This window comes from Leptodactylus fuscus, chromosome 4, assembly GCF_031893055.1.
Source record: "Leptodactylus fuscus isolate aLepFus1 chromosome 4, aLepFus1.hap2, whole genome shotgun sequence".
Lineage (NCBI taxonomy): Eukaryota > Metazoa > Chordata > Amphibia > Anura > Leptodactylidae > Leptodactylus > Leptodactylus fuscus.
In genome coordinates this window covers 138,010,739-138,033,420 of record NC_134268.1, presented here as the reverse complement: position 1 = coordinate 138,033,420, position 22,682 = coordinate 138,010,739, and the positions used below count along the sequence as shown (strand labels likewise).

The following is a 22,682-nucleotide window of genomic DNA, read 5'->3' as shown; positions in this document are numbered from 1 at the left end:
ACTCCTCTGGGGCAGCAAGCATTGCGCTTCTCCGCAGTCCCCGGCTTGATGACCACACTAAGTAGGGTGCAGGGCACAACACTAACTAGGCCCGAGTACCAGGAACAGGTCTTATAATGGCTGGCGGATAATGCTTCCATCACATTCTCCACCAGTCAGCCTCTACCTCAACTCCTCCTCCTACCCAACAGTCTGGTTCTCCTTCCTTCCAAAATGCCCAATCTTCCCAGCAGAGTAATCCCACCTTTCCTACCTCCCAGGAGCTTTTTTTCGGGTCCTTTCACTGTCCCTTTCTCTGTCCCTCCACTTCCTATATCACAGGAGGTACCAGACGAGTTTGTGTCCTGATGCCAAAACACTGGAGAATCTGCCATCTCCTGTTGATTTTGGTGTTGCTGACCAGCAACCCGCCCTCAGAGACGATGACGAGATTCAGTTGACATCAGGGCAGCCTGTTGCCATGTTCGGTGTTCCAGAGGAGGAGCCGAGAAAGGAATTGGAAGAGGAGGTGGTGGATGATGAGGACACTGACTCGACCTGGGGGGGGGGGATGTCAAGTGGGGAAAGCAGTGTAGATGTGGACGGAAGTGCAGCACCAAAGATGGTGGCTAGAGGCAGAGGCATGTCCAGAGGACAGCTGCTTCACCGAAACCAGGCCACAGCCAGCAAGGCCCAAGAGGTTTCCTATTCTAGCCAGCCTAGAAAAACTCTCCCATCGAGGCCCCGGTCTTCGGTGGTGTGTAGATTTTTCAATGTATGCGCGGAGGACAAATATAGTGCAGTTTGCACACTTTGCAACTCGAAACTGAGTAGGGGCTCTGAGAAGAACTACCTTACGACCCTTGCCATGCGCCGTCATTTGGAATGCAAGCACTGAGCTCATAAGGAGAGAGCAAACGCAGGACAATTGTTGTCCAGCGTTGCCGCTACTGCCTCTGCCACGGTTTCCAGTGCTGGCGCTGCAGTCCAGACCACCAGCCAGGACACCTCCACATCTGCCTCCACCACTTTGGGGACTTCTCCCTCATCCTCCTCTTTTCTTGCCTCAGCTCCTTCTCCTGCACCATCATGCACCTCTTCCCAGCAACTCACCATCTCCCAGACGTTTGAGCGCAGGCAAAAGTACAGCGCTACCCACCCACATGCAGAAGCCTTAAACGCACACATCTCCAAACTCTTGGATCAGGAGATGATGCCGTTCCGGCTTGTGGAGACTCAGGCCTTCCTTGACCTGATGGCAAGTGCTGCACCTTGCTATGCTGTCCCTAGCTGTCACTACTTCTCCCGTGTGGTCTCCCTGATGACGTCCACTTGACCACCGACGAGTGGACAAGTGCATGCAGACAGGGACGCTACATTTCACTGACTGCACACTGGGTGATAGTAGTTGAGGCTGGGATCGGGTCACAAACTGGGGAGATCTACCTCTTCTTCCTGCCCAAGATTCCTGGCAGGGGTTCAGAACCACCCTCCCCCTCCTCCTCCTCGACCATAACATCAACCCCAGCTGCGAGCTGGAAACGCTGCAGCACTGGAGTGGGGAGATGTCAGCAGGCAGTGCTGAAGCTCATCATCTTAGGGGACAGACAGCACACTGCCTCCGAGGTGAGGGATGCCCTCCTCAATGAGACATCAATATGGTATTCGCCGCTGTACCTGGGCCCAGGCATGGTCGTGTCTGATAATGGCCAGAAACCTGGTAGCAGCTCTGGAGCTTGCCAACCTCAAATACGTTCCATGCCTGGCCCACGTTTTCAATTTAGTGGTGCAACGGTTTTTAAAAACGTACCCCAATTTACATGATCTACTATGAGAGTGCGCTCTTGTGCGCCCACTTTTGCAAGTCTACAGTAGCCGCTGCTAGCCTCAAAACACTCCAGCAACGCCTACATCTGCCCGAACACCGGCTGTTGTGTGAGGTCCCCACACGCTGGAACTCGACGTAACAATGAAGTCATGCCAAGTAACACTCTGGCATACATGGCTGAATTCATGTTGGGGTGCTTTTCAAGTGACAAATGCATTGTGAAAATCCTGGAGAGCAACCAATACTGGATTTTTGCAATCCTCGTCCCCCGGTATAAAAATAATATCTCAACTTTTATTCCGGTAGAGGGGAGGGCCAATCGCATTAATGATTGCCACAAGCAACTGGTGCAGAATATGATGGAAATGTTTCCATCAACTCTCGTTGGCGGCAGAGAGGAGAGTTCCTCCAAGAGGCTAGCAACTGCCATCCAGTCCACACCCACCAGGGGCACACTCTCCAAGGTCTGGGACACGTTAATGGCACCCCCTCGCCAAACTACCGCCACTATAGGGCCTAGTGTCACCAGGAGGGACAAGTATAGACGCATGTTGTGGGAGTACCTGGCCGACCACAGCCCTGTCCTCTCTGATTCCTCTGCGCCCTACACTTATTGGTTCTCCAAGTTGGATTTGTGGCTGGAACTTGCGCTTTACGCCTTGGAGGTCCTATCCTGCTCTGCCTCCAGCGTGCTATCGGAAAGGGTCTTCAGCGCAGCCGGTGGCATCATCACAGATAAGCGCAAGCAGTTGTCAGCTGACTTCCATCAAAATGAACAGCCACTGAATTGACCCATCATTTACATGTCCATCAGTTTCAAACACCCCAACATGAAGTTCCATGTGTGTGCTCAACGGCCGGGACCTAACAAAATGGTCCCGGTTGGCATGTCCCGATTCCAACTGAGCTCAGCGTTAAAGCAGGAGCTGACAGCTCCTGCTTTAAACGCCTATGTATTCAGCGCATCGGCGGTAGGACGCCGATGCGCTGAATACATAGGCATTTAAAGCAGGAGCTGTCACAGCTCAGCTCCTGCTTTAACGCTGAGCTCCGGCATTTGTAGCCGCGATGTGATGACGTCATCACATCGCGGCTACAATATGTGTATGAGGGAGAGAGCTGCGGGGGAACAAGGAATGGTGAGTGTGTGTGTGAGTGTGTGTGTGAGAACGGCATGGCACTGGGACAGATGGAGGGGGGAGAACGGCATGGCACTGGGGCAGATGAAGGGGGGGAGAACGGCATGACACTGGGGCAGATGGAGGGGGGAGAACGGCATGACACTGGGGCAGATGGAGGGGGGAGAACGGCATGACACTGGGGCATATGGAGGGGGGGGGGGAGAACGGCATGACACTGGGGCAGATGGAGGGGGGAAAACGGCATGACACTGGGGCAGATGGAGGGGGGGAGAACGGCATGACACTGGGGCAGATGGAGGGGGGGAGAACAGCATGACACTGGGGCAGATGGAGGGGGGGAGAACAGCATGACACTGGGGCAGAGACGGGGGGAAAATGAAACTGGGGACAGAGATAGAGGGGGGGGACATGAAACTAGGGGTAGATGAAGGGTGTATATGAAAATGGGAGAGAGATGGAGAGGGGGACATATAATTTACGGGTGACTGTAGGAGGATTATACTGTGTGGAATCACATGAAAATTGAATGAGAATGGGTGGAGTCAACATAAAAGTGGGCGGGGCCTAATTTGCTGTGGCGCGCTGCACGTGCCGCACGTTTTGTTCCCTCTTTCTAGTCTTCAACAGTTGGGAAGTACAGGTTAGAAGTGCGAGACCCCCCAGTAAGTAGGGCCCCGCCAAAGTCAATTGCCCAGGGCCCCGCAAACCCTGCATCCGCCACTGCCTTTCGGTAAGATCTGATGGCTGTTCCCATCCTTGATTATCCTGGTTGATCGTGTTCAGTAATGAGGCCAGCTCAGCATGAGGATCTTGTACGTTAGGTTGATCTTGAAGACTCGATCACAGTAAATGTTCTTATTTTTCTCCAATTCAATTTCTTAATGAACTTCTCTGAAAGATGGCCTAGGCACTGCTGCAATGGCAATCACTGGCTTTTCTTGTTCTGGTTCCAAAGAATCTTGTTTCTTAATTGAAGAAGCTCTTAGGCTGACTGCTGGTTACTTGTGCTGCAGCATTTGGAGTTGGGTCTGTCAGCCTTGTGATGAACTCCACACACACACACACACACACACACACACACACACACATACATACATACATACACAATAAGAGTTTAGGGTAAGTACTGTTGGATTTCCCATTGCCTATTCCATCTGTGGTTGTCATGGGCAACACAATTTAAAAGGGGTGCTTGTTAAGGTTTCATTAGCGTAAAATTTGGGTTTCTGTCCATACAATTGGGGAGGAAAAAAGGTTTCCAGGTATTTTCCCACTTTCATAGAGGGTTTTTTTGAGTGTGGAAAGTGTCTAGTTGATCAGCTGTGATAGTGGGGTAAAACTGTGACTTGGGCGTGTTAGATGCCCCCAGACATGCTTCCCCTGCGGTCCCGGTTGCATTGCAAAGGTGTTATCATTTGCTGAGGTGTCATAGTGGACTTGGTGACCCTCCAGAGTCGAATAGTGGTTCCCCTGAAACAAACTTTTTTCCCCATAGACTATAATGGGATTCAATATTCGTTCGAATAGTCGAATATTGAGGGATATTCAAATCGAATATTTCACTGTTCGCTCATCTCTAGTAATAAAGCATTCAAATGAATGATGTTCCAGAAATTCTCTACAAAACTATTCCATTTTCTTTTAAAGTGATTTTGCAACTGACCATTGTGTGCATATGAGTAGTTCCTACTATCCCTAAAATCAATAGATAGTGGTAGCATGTATCTGGAGTGGCTCACAGACTAAGGAGACCATGATGACTTACTAGTTTTGGGAGATAATAGTGCAACTGAAATGTTATTTTGCTTTTGTATTCCGTCCAGGGAGAGCCTGCATGGAGACCCCTGAGCGGAATACAAACGCAAATGCAAGCGCTGTGCTTTAAAAATACACACGGACCTCATAAACTATAATGGGGTCCATGTGCTTGCTGCGCACTGCCTGCACAAATCATGCTAACCAATTCAGTTTTTCTAAACAGCTATTCCAATGAGCACTGCAAGATTACAAAGCAAGATAGGCCAGGCTCACATCTGCGTTCGATAGTCCCTTCAGGGAGTTCGCTTGGGGACTTCCCTCCCCCCCTTCCCGAACAGAAACCTATACACATTAAAAAGTGGTTACCTAAGAAAACACACAGACCCCATAGACTATAATGGGGTCCATGTGGTTTCCATTCAGTTCCCGCACGAGTCATGTGGAGAGAAAAGTACTGCAAGCAGCACTTTTCTCTCTGCATGTTTGGTGCAGAAACCAAGCGAAAACCAAATGGACTCCCCAAACGCAGACGTGATCCGAAATCTGAAATAAACAAACCTCCCTTCCCCCCAAACTGTATTTTGTTACTTTTGATGCCAGGGCTTGATGATTTAGATAATTTAAGACCCCATAAAGATTTTTTATGACCATTTTTGAAGGATTTTTATTTTGCAATGCTTGTACCATGCATTTTTTTCCCCTAACACTTTTCTATGAGAAGCCTGTGGGAAATACTGCAGAGAAGTTTTATGTAGTGAAAGTATGCAGAATTTTGGGGAGAGAAAAAAAAAAAAAAAAGCTAAAATGCTGTGTAACTAGACATTTCAATTTGTGATAGACTTCAAAGTGATACATAGCTGTAGCATTTTTTTTTAAGGAAATATTGCTACAAAACCCTGCACGTGAAATTTCAGAAAAAAAAAAAAAAAAAAAAAAAAAAAAAGAAGAAGTGGCTTGTCATTTGCACACAGTAGTATAAAAAAAATTATATTGATTTTAAATTTCCACTAGTTGCCAAATATGCCCTGGATCTGAATCAAATATTAATGGGGCTTGACAGATCAACTACATGGCAACTGAAACTAATAAAGAGTACATACCATGGATTGTGGGAAACAGGCTTGTGCACAAGTTATGGTACAAATTTTTGTCTTGACTCATCTCAAATACTTTTTCCCATTCTTGAACAGTCATTTGATTCTTTATACCTTCTGCAGTTTGGTCTTCCTCCCTCAAATCTTTGCCCCCAAACTACAACAAAAATAATTATTATATACATGTACTGGGCAAAAGCAAAAAAACAAAAAACACATTTGTAGCTCTAAACTGCTTACCCGTGGGTTTGTAGCCCCCACATGACATGCTAAAAAGGCCAGTCTGTAAGATAAGTCTCTGACTCCCAAGGCTTTTAGACCCTGAACTCCGTCAGTATTAAATCCTTCAGGACCCGTGATTTTGGCTCCAGTCTCCATTCGTGCATCTAGAAGTATAGATACGGTACTTTGATTAACATTACCTTATCATTTAAAAGGGATTTACTTTTTTTTTTTTTTTGTAAAACAAACACAACACCACTAACTGTATTAGGCTGAGGCCCGACATGGCATAAAAACTGCAGCATTTTACAGTCACTGTGACGCTATAGTGAATTCCAGCCACACATTGCAGAAAAATACAAGTGTCACGATTTTGGAAATCACAGCATGTCACTTATACCTACAGCAATGCTGGTTGTAGCCGTATAAATGTAATACAAGCGAAAAGTCCACAGATGTTTACTTTGTGAAAAGTGGTGCAGGAAAAACCTCAATGCATTGCTGCCAAGGTTTTTCTCGTAGCACTTTTTGCTGCCGCCCACCACATGGGGATTTAGCCTTAAAATAACTTGAAATTGTTTAGTCTTCAATATGGGTAGTCTTCACAAGAGGGCAGATTTGCAAATACCATCTAACAATGTCACAGTTTAGATTGCATAAGAGCAATCAGACCATAGGATGGGCAACGAGAGCGCCATTAAAAGAAAAAAAAAAAAAACCCACGATACTCATAAGAGGGCAACTATTAATTTTTGGAAGAAATAAATCTCTCACCACTACTGGAACAAAGGCCCCAAGCTGTCTATAATAGTCAGTAGAATTGTATTGAGGATTTGTGTGTAATATACAGTATATGTATGTAAGTGGGGGATTATGACATAACCATATATTTCCTGGTTTGTTTCCCTTCAAGTTTTTTTTTTTTTTTTTTTTGTTACCCCCTTTTTTTGTGTAAACATTGTGACTTATCCAGTGACAGTCATATTAAAGGGAATTTAAAAAGTTCTGTCTGCATGTAATCTTTGTGTACATAACGCAATCCGTTATAGCAACAGTTTGGGAAATATAGTAATAGTTACTATGTGGAAATAGGGGGAAGTAACTGAAGGCTCTCTCTAAGAGTGTGAATGCTTGGAAAACCATGGTAGCAGTCAGGGTCAGACTGGCCCACCAGGTTACTGGTGAATCCAGACCCCCCACTGGGGGTGGAGGTGCAGTAATTACCCCTGGCACCTCCTGCTTGTTCCTGCTCTGGGCGCTCATGACATCACATCAGTGTACCTGGACCAAGACTGAGCAGGACCACCGAGCAGACAGGCAAGTAATGACCTAACGCTGCCATGGAGGGGAGGGGGGGGCAATGAAAGGGTTACTGTCTCCCCCCCCCTTGCTCTCATACAATGGCCCCTTCTCTGGTCCCCTATACTGTATGGGGACCATTGATGGTTCCATTATATTGTGGATGGGGAAGGGGAGGAACCAGCAATGGAGGTCAATCATGTGCCTGCTGAGGCCAATCAGCACAATGCTTGAAGAGACTTGCGAGAGCAAACAAATCAGGTGCGGGATGACAGCCAAGTAACTGGGACAGGCAAGTATGTATTTCTTTTTAATTTTTTTTTAGGTTTAAAAGTTTTGCCTGGACAAAAAGTTTTTTTTTTAATTTTTTTTTTTTTAAATTAGGCCCTGGAAGCCCAAACCATGCTCTTTTGGGCCATTCGAAGGATCTTCCGATTCCCATGATTATCTTCTGTAGAACCCTTGGGAGTAAAGGAATTGGAGTGAGAGCATTTGTCAAGATGAACTCCAAACTGTGGAAAAAAGGCATTTACTCCTAGACAAAGATTCTTTCAGGCTGAGTGAAAAGAACTGAGGAAATTTTGTCTTCACGACTGGCAAAAAGGTCCACTTCTGGAGTCTCCCAGATCTGACCTAGTGGAAGATTTCTGTCTTTAGACTCCAAGCTCCTGGATTTAGAAGTCTCCTCCTCAGAAAAATGGCCAACAAAACAGCCAACTGCGCATGTCTGTCGACCGTTTTGCAGTGGTCTTGTAAAGAAGAGGAGTGAAGAGGAGGAGAATGCTGAACGGGCACGCCCCCTGGGCTGTCTGAGCGCAATTAGCATAAATAAGAAAATTCTAAGAGGGAGGCACAGACCTTCAAGATAAGGTAAGAATTGAATATCCTTTATAAAGCCTATTCCTACATGCTATTAGTTTAAAACCGTTCTTTTAATGATAGAAGCCCTTTAAAGAGTTTGTCAGATGACAAATAGGACGATAGTGATGTGTGGACGTGCTCAAGCTATTGTTACTTCTCCAATGATTATAGGATGTGCAAACATCTGCTCTGTCACAAATCAATACATTTGTCTAAATTGATTTAATAATGGAAATGTGGATCAACATGTGGATTCTGCCCCAAAGTTTGGGCTACAACATACCTCCTACTGATAGTGCTGAAATATCCGGTATAACAATCAATGTGCCCGTAAAATCACAGCGATCTCCCGCCATTGCAGTTTCAACAGCTTCTGCACGGAGAATAACTTCCACACTGCGTGGAATAGCTCCACGGGGCAATTCTGCCTGAGTTTCTTGAATTCTCACCTAAGAAAAAAAAAAACAGAGTCATGCAACAAGAGTAGTAGTACTAAAGTTTGAGAACTATTAAAAATATATAGCAAAAAGGGGAAAAAAAATAGTGTTAAATAACTACAGCTTAGAAATCTTTACCATTAATGTAATTTATAGAGAAGCCACTAGATGGCTCCATTTACCACATCATTAGTGCTTTGCGATATCTAATGCAGAAGTTCTCAAACTTATTTTATCTACCCCTCACTTTGAGAATCAATAATTTTATAGCACCCCTTCAAATTTTTAACTTTACCACATCTTTAAAAAAAAACAAAAAAAAAAACACTATATATATGTATATATATATTATCACAATCATTGCTTTAATTTTATTATAGCATGCCATAAGTCTCATCCTGTTTCTGAGTTTAAACTTACATTTTAAATGATGCTCGGTTCACATCTGTGTTCGGTATTCCATTTCGGGAGTCTGCATGGGGACCCCCCGAATGGAATCCCGAACACATAGACAAGCGATGAGCATATGCAACCACACGACCTCATGGACTATAATAAGGTCCATGTGTTTTCTGCGCAGTGTCCGCACGAGTCATTCAGAGAGGAAAGTACTGCATGAACCATTTTCCTCTCCGTATGACTTGTGCAGAGACTGGGCGAAAAACACACGGACCCCATTATAGTCTATAGGGTCCGTGTGCTTTCAGTGCTCACTGCTGGTCAAAGCATTCGGTATTCTGTTCAGGGGGTCCCCATGCCAACTCCCCAGACGGAATACTGAACTCAGATGTGAATCATGCAGAGCAATAAAACACAACTTTATAAATATTTAAAACTAATCTAATGTGAAGGAGGAATCTGATGATTTTTATCAAGTTTCTTACCCCCGTCCAATTTTCTCTGGTCTCTTTACCACCCCTCTGTAGGCCTCCAGCACCCTTATTGCCCACTTTGAGAAAGACTGATCTAATGTAACAATTCATCAGGGGTATGATAAGTAATAGCAGTAAAAACTGCTGTTAATGTCTTCAGAAATGTAATCCAACACTATGCAACATTGGATGTATAGTGTGACCACATCTGATGACAGAGGCACACATACTGTACATAAGAAGTAGTGCCGTTCTGTTTCCAGAAATGGTGAGACTGATCATCACCGGATAATCTAGCTATCCTGCCCACTACTAGCTCTTCCCTACCTACTCATCCCTACCCCATGATATACTTACCTCTCTTCCTTAATTCCAGTCTTCCTTCTGTGGGACAGCCATCCTTTTCTGATTGCTGGCACATTCTCTTGCTCCAGCACTGCTCTTTAGGGACTATCCACCTCTGCTGTGCATGTGTGGGAGCTGATTGGCAGCAGAGCAGTGCTGGGACAAACTCCAGTAGTCAGAAAAGAAGGAGGAGACATCCCGCAGGAAGAAGCCTGGAAGTAAAGTGTGATGCAGTGGATGGGGTGGCGTAGTAGTGATGTTCTGTTTCCAGAAACGGGAAAACAAATTCATCACTGGATAACCATCCAATGGAGTTGTTTTTTGCAACTAGAAGTGTGCTCTGCTTCTCTATTCACTGACATTAGTAATGAATTTCAGAGTGTCAAGGCCATCTTAGTTAGGGATGGGCGAAACAGTTTGTTTTGAACCCAATTCAACACAAACTGTCAAAAGGCCTAAACACAACTTTTGGGGGTTCATCACCCATGAAATATTATACACTGGGGTCTCACAAGACTGCAGAATATAACAAGGGGAGGTGGGGGAATTGAAGCTTCTGCTCATCATACCTCACCTTTCCTTAGCATCCAGTGGTCCTTCAGCCACTTGTTCAGGCTTCTTCCAGTCTCCAGCAGACATCAAGCACCCCGGCGCATGTGATTTGAACTTAGCAGTGACCCCAGGTCATAGCGTACAGTCATGGCCAAAAGTTTTGAGAATGATACAAATATTAATTTTTACAAAGTCTACTGCTTCAGTTTTTCTAATGGCAATTTGCATATACTCCAGAATGTTATAAAGAGTGATCAGCTTAACAGCAATTACTTGCAAAGTTAATATTTTCCTAGAAAATGATCTTTATCCCCAAAAACACATTTCAACATCATTGCAGCCCTGCCTTAAAAGGACCAGCTAACATCGTTTCAGTGATTGCTCCATTAACACAGGTGTGGGTGTTGATGAGGACAGGGCTGGAGATCAATCAATCATGATTAAGTAAGAATGACACCACTGGACACTTTAAAAGGAGGCTGGTGCTTGGCATCATTGTTTCTCTTCTGTTAACCATAGTTATCTCTAAAGAAACACGTGCAGTCATCATTGCACTGCACAAAAATGGCCTAACAGGAAAGAGTATCGCAGCTAGAAACATTGCACCTCAGTCAACAATCTATCGCATCATCAAGAACTTCAAGGAGAGAGGTTCCATTGTTGGCAAAAAGGCTCCAGGGCACCCAAGAAAGACCATCAAACACCAGGACCATCTCTTAAAAGTGTTTCAGCTAGGGGATCGGGCTACCAGCAATGCAGAGCAGGCTCAGGAATAGCAGCAGGCAGGTGTGAGTGCATCTGCACGCACTGTGAGGTGGAGACTCTTGGAGCAAGGCCTGGTATCAAGGAGGGCAGCAAAGAAGCCACTTCTCTCCAGTAAAAACATCAGGGACAGACTGTTAGTCTGCAAAAGGTACAGGGAGTGGACTGCTGAGGACTGAGGTAAAGTCATTTTCTCTGATGAATCCCCTTTTCAATTGTTTGGGACATCTGGAAAACAGCTTATTCGGAGAAGACGAGGTGAGCGCTACCACCAGTCTTGTCTCATGCCAACTGTAAAGCATCCTGAAACCATTCATGTGCGGGGTTGCTTCTCAGCCAAGGGAATCGGCTCTCTCACAGTCTTGCCTAAAAACACAGCCATGAATAAAGAATGGTACCAGAATGTCCTCCAAGATCAACTTCTCCCAACCGTCCAAGAGCAGTTTGGCAATCAACAATGCCTTTACCAGCATGATGGAGCACCTTGCCATAAAGCAAAGGTGATAACTAAATGGCTCAGGGAACAAAAAACAAAGATTTTGGGTCCATGGCCTGGAAACTCCCCAGATCTTAATCCCATTCTTAATCCCATTGAGAACTTGTGGTCAATCATCAAGAGACGGGCGGACAAACAAAAACCTACAAATTCTGGCAAAATGCAAGCATTGAATGTGCAAGAATGGACTGCTATCAGTCAGGGTTTGGTCCAGAAGTTGATTGAGAGCATGCCAGGGAGAATTGCAGAGGTCCTGAAGAAGAAGGGTCAACACTGCAAATATTGACTTGCTGCATTAACTCATTCTAACTGTCAATGTAAGCTTTTGTTACTCATAATATGATTGCAATTATATTTCTGTATGTGATAAAAACATCTGACAAACACACATAAAAACCAGAGGGCAGCAGATCATGTGAAAATATAATATTTGTGTCATTCTCAAAACTTTTGACCATGACTGTACAATCACAGACCTCATCACTCCTAAATAAGATGCTAAGAGACCACCTGATGCCACAATTTATATGAGAATAGTAGCAGAGGATATTAATAGCACTTGCAATTGTATCAAAACAAATTTGGCCCAAGACAAATCTTGTGAGGTGCCCCATCTCTAATTTTGAATGTGAATGTGCCATTTGGTGCACATTTCAATAGACTTCTACAGCAAAATGATACTACTATAGTGTACAATTGCATGATCCATTAACATTAGTGCATTAAAGAAAAATAAATTTTAGTACCTTCTGAAAGTCAACAAATCGAGACTTGTTTGTGTCCAGTGTAAACCTGCGTCGGTTGGCACAAACTGGATTTTTACATATAGTTGGTTGTGTATATTTAAACTGTTGTTCCACATCTTTTATTACAGACTGACAGTCCATACATAGAAAAGTGCCACTGACAAGTTCTGGGTGAACTGGATGAGTCCTCACAACTTGACCACTGATGCGAAGCAAAGACCCAATTTTTGCAGAACTAAGTTCTCGAATCCTATCAGTAAAAGATTAAAAATAAAAAATACATTAACAAGTATTCTAAGATACACGTTTATATATTAAATAGCCCATCCTTTTTACTAAATTAATGGTAAAAAAATAAACAAAACACACAACTTACTTTTGTCGGGAAGGCAAGTCTGAGAATGCAACATAAAATTCTTTATTGATCGGTACATTTCCAATTTGTCTGACAAAATTTCGAACAGCCCGGCAGAGATGGGGATACACCCTATAACAGAATTCAAAGTGTTACAGTTAAATCAATTCTATAAACATTTATAACTGTATATTGTTCCCCATGACAAATACATTTATTAAAAAACCCCTCCTAATACTGTGCTTACTTTTGTGGAAATTAACAGAAGAAGAGTGGCGTTCGTTATATCTGGGTGTCAGTGGGAGGATTCTTCAATCCACAATGTCCTAAACACAGAACAGAGCACTCCAAATGGATATGTACAAAATAGTGCTTGTTTATTTGTCGACTATATCCAGCTTAGTTTTCAGAGCGTATTATTTCATAACCAGATTTGGTAGATACAACGTTTCAGTTATTTGCCTTGCTCATCAAACATCTGGTGTAATAGAAGTTCATGACATGCTGTATGACTGTCTGGTGTAGCTAGGGTATAGAAAGCTCCAGTCTATTTTGTACATATTCATTGGGAGTGCCGTGTTGTCTTCAGGATATTGTGGAGATTAGTGTAAGTAACGGTCAAAGCAGGTCCACAACAGATATACACAGACATGAAGGCGTTTGGCTGAGCTCTAACGTACAAAATAGACGTTCTTGTCTATACCAAGTGCTGCCCCTAGCAGGCACTGAACACACCACAATAACCCCCCCCACCATAAGTACAGAGCCCCAAACGTCATGCCCCCAAAGTACATACAACACAGTCACTCAAACCCTGCATATGCACGTGCTGCAGATGCAATGGATTAACCAGCTACATGGTTTTAAATAACCAGCATGGACTAGGAATTGAGACCCAGCCAACTGTCACCAACCTAGCCGAAACTTTTTTTGGCTTCTCAAGACTAGTAGTGTGGGGGGGGGGGGGGGGGGAACAAAAAAAAAAAAACTGCCTTTTCACTGACAGTCTTCCTAGAGAACATTTGAGAGAAAAAAAACTGGGAGAACAGTATCTTCCCTCCAATATTTTCACCATCACCATCTCACATTTATATTTTTGCAAAACCAAGATCTTTCTACATTTGCATTACACTTAGATGACGACTATTTAGTAAGTTTAGTAGCTTATTTAACACTTTAGATCAAAATGTATATGTTTTTTGTTTCATAATACATAAAACAAACACACACAAAAAAAATTAGAGGATGAGAGGAATCCAACAACAACCATCTGAGTTACAGCAAAGCACAGAGCCATTAAAACCACATCAGGGGAGTCCCATGTTGTCTGTATCTCCAAAAATGTGTCCACAATCATGGGAGTGGCCTGTCAAAGTCCATAGTGCGTAGATCTTCATCCTGGAGAATAAACCTGACCAAGTCACAGGAACAGTTCTGCACCAGAATAAGGCAACACAGGCATTTGCCTCAGTCAGGAGATTGTGGAGCAGCCTGTTTGAGCAGGGAAGTTAAGAAGATCATAAATTAGATCTAGTGGACGGTGCACACGAAGGATATCTGAAATAAGACAGTGGACTTCATGCCAAAACGGAATAATTGATGGGAATTCCCAAAACACAGGGAAGAAAGCCGCCATAGGAGATGCAACTCAGGCAAACATTTGGGAGAGAGCGATTGAGCCAATGCAATAGTTTCCAATAGTATATGCATCAGAAGGTTTCCTTTTTAATTACGTTAATTGTATGACCAAATAAATAGGCATATAGTTTGAGAACTTTAAGTAGATTAGGAAGAGAGATGAAAATAGTTTAAAGTCAGAAGGATATTATCCCCAAAACATGGAGAACTTAAAAAAGACCCATCTCAAACCACGATACCTAAGATATTGGGGTCTGTGCAAATATGGGAGGCTAAGGTATCTATGCTAAAGGACCTAGCATCAGATATGTTCCTTTTCTACTCTGTTGGGTGGAGTAAAACCTGAAATTGGCCATGAAATCCAAAATGGTGGAGGCCCCAAAACATGAAGGGCCAGGAGAGACAGTCAAAGGTCTTTGCCATGTCAAAGCTAAACAGCAAGGACTCCTCCAAACAGAGTGTAGATTTTTTTATTCTATATTAAAAAAAAATATACGGAAAATATTCAATTGCTCAGGAAAACTATTTGCCATCACATTTAAATGAGAATATCCCTCTAAAGCGCCGCTGCCTACAGTGGCTCTCTACTTTAATCATATAAAGGATTAAAACATTTTAAATATACCTGTAGTATTCTTCTTGGATTGTTGTAGCAAGTTGCTGGTTGTAATATTCAATGTCGGTAAAATTTACCACCAATGTGTTCCTTTCTGGTCGAATTAACTCTTCAGCTGCAGCAGCATATGGGTTCCCTCCATCTCTACTTTTGCATCTGTAACAATTAAAAGTGAAAATATTATAGTAAGTTAAACCTAAAATCACTGATCCAAAAGATACATAGTAAATGTATGATTGCCTGTAGAGATTCAGCTGCCTCACAGAATTTTCCATAAAGATTCAATTTGATCCAAATCGTGTTAAAAAAATAGCTGCAGAAAGCCTGTATAGTGGTGTATCTGCTAAGGATGCTGCGCTACCTGAGCCAACTGCGCAAGTCTGGGGCCATTTTCTTGTGGCCGCTTACATGAGCATACTGTGCATGCAGATAAGAGATTGAAAGGAGGAATCCAGTGTCATCCACAGTTAGGAGTGTTCCAGGGGATTCAGACCTGTGACAGAGAGTGGAACTGATGCTGATGGTGACCAGGTTCCAGCGCAATGGGAGAAGTTTCAGGAGGTCCCTAAGGTTCCTCTGCCACAAAATATAGCACTATTGTGTAAGGAAAAAGGTAGGAAAGGGTGCCGTTATAGATTTTACACTGGGGCCCAGGATCTTCAGATTATACATCTAGTGGTATCTGCAATACACTGAACTGTTTTGCACCATTCATGTTGTAGTTAGCTGAAGTAGCAGGAGCTCTTTAGTGGGACTTATTTATACTGTGTAGTTAACATGTGTCCTTCATGTCCTTTTCCTGCCACAAGTTTATAAAAGTCGTTTGAGAAACCAGCTGTTAGCGGAGTCTTTTTTCCATAACTGCACACCCTTCCACCGTCCACTGCCATTTATGACCCTTTTAGGGACAGCATTAATTTTTAATAATTATTGCTCTTAAAAATGTAATAGCTTTTCTGCAGCCCATGACAACCAATATGAGAAGTTAAAGCCCTACTTTTCCAGATAAGCCAATCAACACCGAGATGGAATAAAATTGGGAGCAATGTTGGGTGCTCATTCCTTTTTCCTCAGATCTCCTCCCCCTATACATCTGAGCTACAAAAATGTTTTATGAGCCCCAGACACCTACAGACGGTCAGATGCTTACCAAATATTATCACCCTTTTCATTTCATGCAACCAAGATAGTTTTTGTGGGATCTTGCAGTAATCCACTTCCTAATTTTCATCACTTCACCAATATACAAGGTACAGTTTTCCACTGTAAATCAGCAGATTCAGGATTTTGAAAGGCAGTCTCCCCAAATAGAGTCTAAAGGTATGGTCATCCTAGAAATCTTATAAAAGTATCTGGATTACTAGGGAAACCTCAAAATTGTAGAATTTTAGAGACTTAAAAGGTCAGTCTAATGATTCCTTTCTGAGTTTTATTCCTAAGCAAGTTAACTGAAAAGTGTTTTTCCGATTTGACCGAGGCGCCAGAGGGTTTAATGCTCACAATAAGTGTGGGCACCAGCACTGGGTGTCTGCTGTATAAAACAGCAGACACCCCACGGTTATGTCGGCCACCCAACTCCCGAGAGACCGCCATCTTTAAAAGTTAAAAAGAGTTCTCATTCCCCCCAAAAAAAGTCTTTAATGCTGGGGTCCCAGGCTGCAAAAACTGCAGCATTTTACAGCACCTGCAAAGAGGATGGGATTCAGACTAATCCCATCTTCAAATTGCAGAAAAATATCCACAGTAGAAAAGCTGCAATTTCAAAAATAGTTGCGTTGCAGCATGTCAATTAACCCTCCGTAAACATTGGAGTTTATATATATATATATATATATATATATATATATATATATATATATATATATATATATATTAGGGACAGAAAGTCCACAGACTTCTACACTTCGGGAAAAATGCTGCGGGAAAATTTTTTTTTGCTTCAGTCTTTTCCCACAGTATTTTTCAGCTGCAGGTGGTTATGTCAGGCCTTAGTTTCAAACATTTTTCATCAACAGAATTGTCTTCAATACAAGAATTTAAAGAATGTGTATAGAGATGAAGTTACTCTAATGCCAGCCAGTACTGTCTGACAATCTAGATCAGTGATGTGAACCTTTTAGGGACTGAGTGTCCAAACTTCACCCCAAAACCCACTAAATTATTGCAAAGTGCCAACGCAGCAATTTAACCTTAAAACCATGTGGAGCCACAATTGCGGACCTGCAAAATATAGTCGTGTAAATGGGGCTTTACAGAGCTTTCAAAAATACAAATTACTTTGTACTGAAAGCTAGAAATTTCCATTTGGTGATTTTGAACAATTAATGTTCACTATTTACATCGCACAGGATCTGATTTATAGTGACTGTGCAATGGTCTTCCAGATCTCCAAGTTGAGCTTCCAGATGGTTAACATGTTCACATTTGCCACAGCGATATTCACCCTGGAACTCTGGCTCCAGTAGCGCATACATATAACATACTGTACAGTGAAGTAAATAGCCAATCTTGCTAGCCTTTATCCAGGTTACTTTAGGTTACTTTTAACTACGCTTTTTAACTTCACTTAGACAGCAGCCACTTAGTGAAGCAAGCTTAGCAAGTCTTTAAAGGGATTCTACCATTAAAAACTTTTTTTTCTTGTTGACACGTCAGAATAGCCTAAGAAAGGCTATTCTTCTCCTACCTTTAGATGTCTTCTCCGCACCGCCATTCGGTTACAATTCTGTTTTTCATCAGTATGCAAATTAGTTATTTTGCTGCACTTGGGGTGGTCCCCAGCACTAAAACAGCACTGGGGGTGTCCCCAATGCTGCCAGAGAACTCTCTCCAGCGCCGCCTCCATCTTCTTCTGGAACGTCCTCTTCATAAGTCTTCTTTCACCACTGGGGTCACACTTATACGCCTGCACAGTCTGCTCTGCCATCAGGAAGCAGGCAGAGCTGAATGCACATGCCGGTGGCCATGTTTTTGTGGCTGCTTATGCAAGCATGCGTAGTACGCTCCTATAGTTCAATATAATTGAAGACGCATGAAGAGGATGTTCCAGAAGAAGATGTAGGTGGCGCTGGAAGTTTCTCTTGTAGTATTGGGAACACCCCCACTGCTGTTTGAGCACTGGGGCCTGCCCCCGGGGCTGCAAGAGAACTCATTTGTATACCAATGAAAAATGGAATTGTAACCGAATGGCGGGGCGAAGACGACATCTAAAAGGTAGAAGAATAGCCTGTCTTCTACCTATTCTGACGTGTCAACGAGAAAAAAAAATTTAATGGTAGAATCCCTTTAACGTTGAAGTTAAACAAAAGTGTGTATGTGTATACACACACAAACACACCATAATTAATACATCCCTGTGTTCTAAAATGCCTGGTCTCATAAATTTGAACAAAAGTCAAGACAATAGAGATCCCGCAAATACAAAAAAAAACAAAAAAACAAACAAAAAAACCCTACACACTAAATTTGGTATTGCTGAAATCAACTGACCCATAGAATTCAGGTGACATTTCAATTTTGGCTACACTGTTAGCACTGCAAAAACAAAGCCTGTAAGGGCCATTGCACACTGAATTTTTTGGCGAGGGAAAAAGATTAGGTTTTTAAATTGGTTTTTGGAGCATTTTTTGAGGCGTTTTTAGTTTTTTTTTTTTTTCTTCAGCACAGTGTATGGACCTTGAGAAAAACCACATCAAAAACCACTAGCAGTTTTTCTGCCTCCCATTGGTTTTCTCAGATGGAATCCACCTGAAGAAAAGGTCAGCTCTCTTCTTTTTTTCTGCTAGCGGGAAAAAAAAAGCTAGCGGATTACATTGGACTCTATTATGAGGCAGATTTTGAGAAGGTGGATTCATTTTCAAAATCAGCTCCAAAAAAAACCGCAGCGTGCATTGACCCTACGAAAGTCACATAAAAGCAATTTTCTCCAATTGCTCCCTATTTTGATTTTTCTCACAGCTTCCAAGCACATTGTACAGAATATTAAATGGTACCGCTATGAAGTACAATATGTCTCACAGACATTAGGTGTTTATAGAGCAAATTGCATGCAAAAGGTTAAATCTATTTTAATTGCAAAACTAGTTTTTTTGTATTTTACCTAACCTAGCAGCTTTTCTAATCTTAAGGTCCAGATGAAATGCAAATGCTAGTTTGTGGCCATGCTGAAGTGAAAACACAACCATTATGTGGTTTATTAGTATTGTTTCCTTTGTAGATACCATGTGCAGTCTCTTGGGCAGTATACATGGCACAGATGACATACAGATTGGTATTCGAGTCATCTGTGGTTTTCACTGACCAATACATTGAAAAGGATTTCACAGAGCCACAAACATATGGACAGGTTTTGGGGCCGCTTCATAATTTGCGGCTCTGCAATTCAGCCCAGAGACACAGCCGCAAAACCTACAGCGTGTCTATGGACCCATTTAAATGTATGGGTCCATACTTTTAGTCACGATTGCGGATAAAATTATGGTTGTGTGTGTGCGGTCTAACGCTGGGTTCATACCAGCGTTTGTCTCTCTGTTATGAGGTTTCCGTCTTCTGAATGCAAAGACGGAAATCTGTCAGACCGAGTCCAGCCGTGAGCGCCAGTGAGCGTTTTGTGCTCTCCGTGGCGAAACCGGTTTTCTAAAACCGGACAAAGTCCTGCATGTCCAACTTTGTGTCTGGTAAAAAAAAAAAAGAAAGAAAACGGTTTCGCCGCGGAGCGCACAAAACACTCACCAGCGCTCACAGCCGCACACTTTTCAAACCCATTCAAATGAATGGGTTTGAAAAATGCCTGCAGGTTTCCGTCTCCTGCCCAGTTTTGGGCAGGAAACGGAAACCTGCAGAACGGAGGGCGGGACACAGATGTGAACGAGCCCTAAGTGTGAATACATGCATTTAAAACCCCTGCAATTTAGTATAAATCACTTCTGGCTTTGTTAAGATAAAATGGTCTCCTACAAGATCAGGGCAACGTGCCAGTGCCATATTGTCCTAGTAACAATCCCCTTACAAGCTCCAAATCGTATATCAATATAGAAAAATAGTACAACAAAATAGCCTGCACCACAGAAACGGGAAAAAAATGTCACACAGTTACAAAAGCAGGAATGAAAGAGATAACACTTACTCCTCTAAAAACTCTAGGAACAGTTTTTGGCACTTATCAGACAGCTCGTCTTTCACTTGCTGTCCTGCAGGTTCAGCTGCAACTGCTGCGGGGTCTCCTAACTCCATGATCACCAGAGGAAGGCAGTAGAACTCACACCCTACACAGCCTATGAAATCTGCTCTTTTGTCATCTTTGCTCCACCCTTCAGCACCTCCCAATATTCTTCCTCCCAGGCAGAAATAAAATGTCAATTTTATATATGATTCAATGCTATGGTAATATTTTGGTAAATATCCTCTTACAGGTTTTCATCAGATTAGGCGGTGATGTTTATTAGTGCAGCAAAAAGAAGAACCACCATCTGTCTGATATACGTTTTCATCTTTTATGATCAACACTCCATCTTGGCTTCAAAACTGCATCAAAAACCTGAACAAAACAGCAACAAAACCTGTTCAAAATCTGCATCACCTCTAGGCTGCGGCCGAGACCACGGTGTTTTTTGTTGCAGATTTTGCTGCATTTTTTTTGAGCCAAAGTCAGGAGTGGATTGAACAGAAGAGAAATGTCTAAGTGCTTTCTATATATTCCATTACATTTCAAGCCACTCCTGATTTTGGCTCAAAAAACTGCAGCAAAATCTGCAACAAAAAATGCACCTGTTTTGTTTCATCTTTTGTCCCACTCCTGGTTTGGCACATAATAACTGATACAAGTCACTGACCAAAACATTGAAATGGGAAAGAGTCTATAGGCCCCACGCAACTGGAGAAATCTGGACTGTATAGTATAGATCTGCTTGCCCAAACCTGTCAGTAGACTGAAACTCCTTGCATTATTGTGATCTATATTGCTAGTAGTTCCTGCCTCCTTGTGGCTGTACTGTCTGTGGAGCTGGCAGGAGTCGCATTAGACTTAATGGAGACAATAGGGCGCTGGGGACAGGTGAGTATGATTATTTTCCCCCTAATTTTACACCTTTCTGGCCACCATAGGGGTCGTTCCAATTCATGGATAATCCCTTTAATACTTTTCCCCTAATGTCCCACACATTTTAATATAGGATATTGGTACCCTCACTCAATACAATGACACCATCACTGGTCCCACATAAAGTAGCCCTATCACTGGTACCTCATACAGAATGGGGGACCAGTGGGGCCAAACGGTGCCTCAGTGGTTAGCACTGCAGCCTTGCAGCGCTGGAGTCCTCGGTTCAAATCCTACCACAGGCAAAAAACCATCTGCAAGGAGTTTATATGTTCTCCCAGTGTTTGCGTGGATTTCATACTCCAAAGACATACTGATAGGGAATAATGCCCCTATGTGGGGCTCACAATCTACATAAAAAAAAGAATGGGGGAAACTAGTGAAAGGGCCACTGTATGGGGGAACTAGTGAAAAAATATCTGTATGGGGGGACCATATATACAGTATACTGTATGTGCCCTGAAAGGTCCTCCTTAAGTGACATTGCTGTTAAGAACAAATGCAGTTTACATTGCTACCAGAGACAATGCCACCTAAATTGATACAAAGCCAACCTCCAGGGATCTTCAACAAAACTCCTAGTGGTGGAGTAGGAATTTCCAGGTATCTTTGACCAGAGTTAGCAACAACCACACAGTGTACCAAAAGTTGGTGCACCACAGGTAGCAGCAGACCCAGAATCTCAGACTGCTCACCGTAGGAGCATAGAAATTTATGGTGAATCAGAGGGTGCGTCTATCCAGGTGTACAGAGCTTTTGTAGCAGATGAGGATAAGGTGACTTCCATTGCTGCAGAGCAACTGAGGGAGCTGTAGGGCTTGGAGCAGAAGGAAGTAGAATGGTTGTCTATCTGGTCGGCAGCAGAGATGGTGGTGAAGTACAAATGGGAGTAGCAGTGAAATGGTCGTCAGTCTGGTCAGCAGTGAGGTACAGAGGGTAAGGCAAAAGCAGGTCTGGGAGACAAGGTGGATCTGTTTCTCCATCTGGACTCAATGAACAGTTGTACCTTGTTATCCACCAACAGAGTGATTGTTCTTTGTTATAATATTTTTTTTCTGGTGATCACTGTATCTGTTCACTGCTTTATTGTTAACTAGTAGAATACCCACGGCTTCACTCGCGGATAATATGTTAAATTGTTGGTTATGCTAAAGTAAAATTTTCAGTGTCACACTGTAATTGACATTTTCAGAGCTACAGTAAATCTTTTTTTCCACTAAGGGTGCATTCACACTGAGTAAACGCTAGCTTATTTTGTAGAGTAAGGGTGCATGCAGACTACGTAACGCCGGGCGTGTATGAGAGCCGTACACGCCGGCATTACGGCAGACTGCCGAACACTTCCCATTCACTTCAATGGGAGCGCTCGTAAACGCCGCTGTTACGAGCGCTCCCATTGAAGTGAATGGGAAGTGTTCGGCAGTCTGCCGTAATGCCGGCGTGTACGGCTCTCATACACGCCCGGCGTTACGTAGTCTGAATGCACCCTAAAATTACACTTGTAAATTTTGCTATCCCATTGACTTCAATGATATTTTTTTACAAGTGTAAAAATACGCCTGTAAAAAATACGCCTGTAAAAA

At 43.0% G+C, this 22,682-nt stretch overlaps 1 protein-coding gene across 2 annotated transcripts in view; it reads right to left on the bottom strand.

Annotated features, from left to right (window-relative positions):
• The window catches only part of LOC142200629 (maternal DNA replication licensing factor mcm6), a 59,643-nt gene extending 39,409 nt beyond the window's left edge, over positions 1-20,234 (bottom strand). For both annotated transcript variants that reach the window (XM_075271121.1, XM_075271122.1), the window contains exons 1-7: positions 20,128-20,234; positions 15,012-15,158; positions 12,770-12,880; positions 12,394-12,643; positions 8,467-8,632; positions 6,042-6,187; positions 5,808-5,958 (exon numbers count right to left, since the gene is read on the bottom strand). In XM_075271121.1, the coding sequence (XP_075127222.1) occupies positions 5,808-5,958; positions 6,042-6,187; positions 8,467-8,632; positions 12,394-12,643; positions 12,770-12,880; positions 15,012-15,158; positions 20,128-20,234 (1,078 nt within the window). The remainder of the gene's footprint in view (positions 1-5,807; positions 5,959-6,041; positions 6,188-8,466; positions 8,633-12,393; positions 12,644-12,769; positions 12,881-15,011; positions 15,159-20,127) is intronic.
• Positions 20,235-22,682: the final 2,448 nt, after the last annotated feature.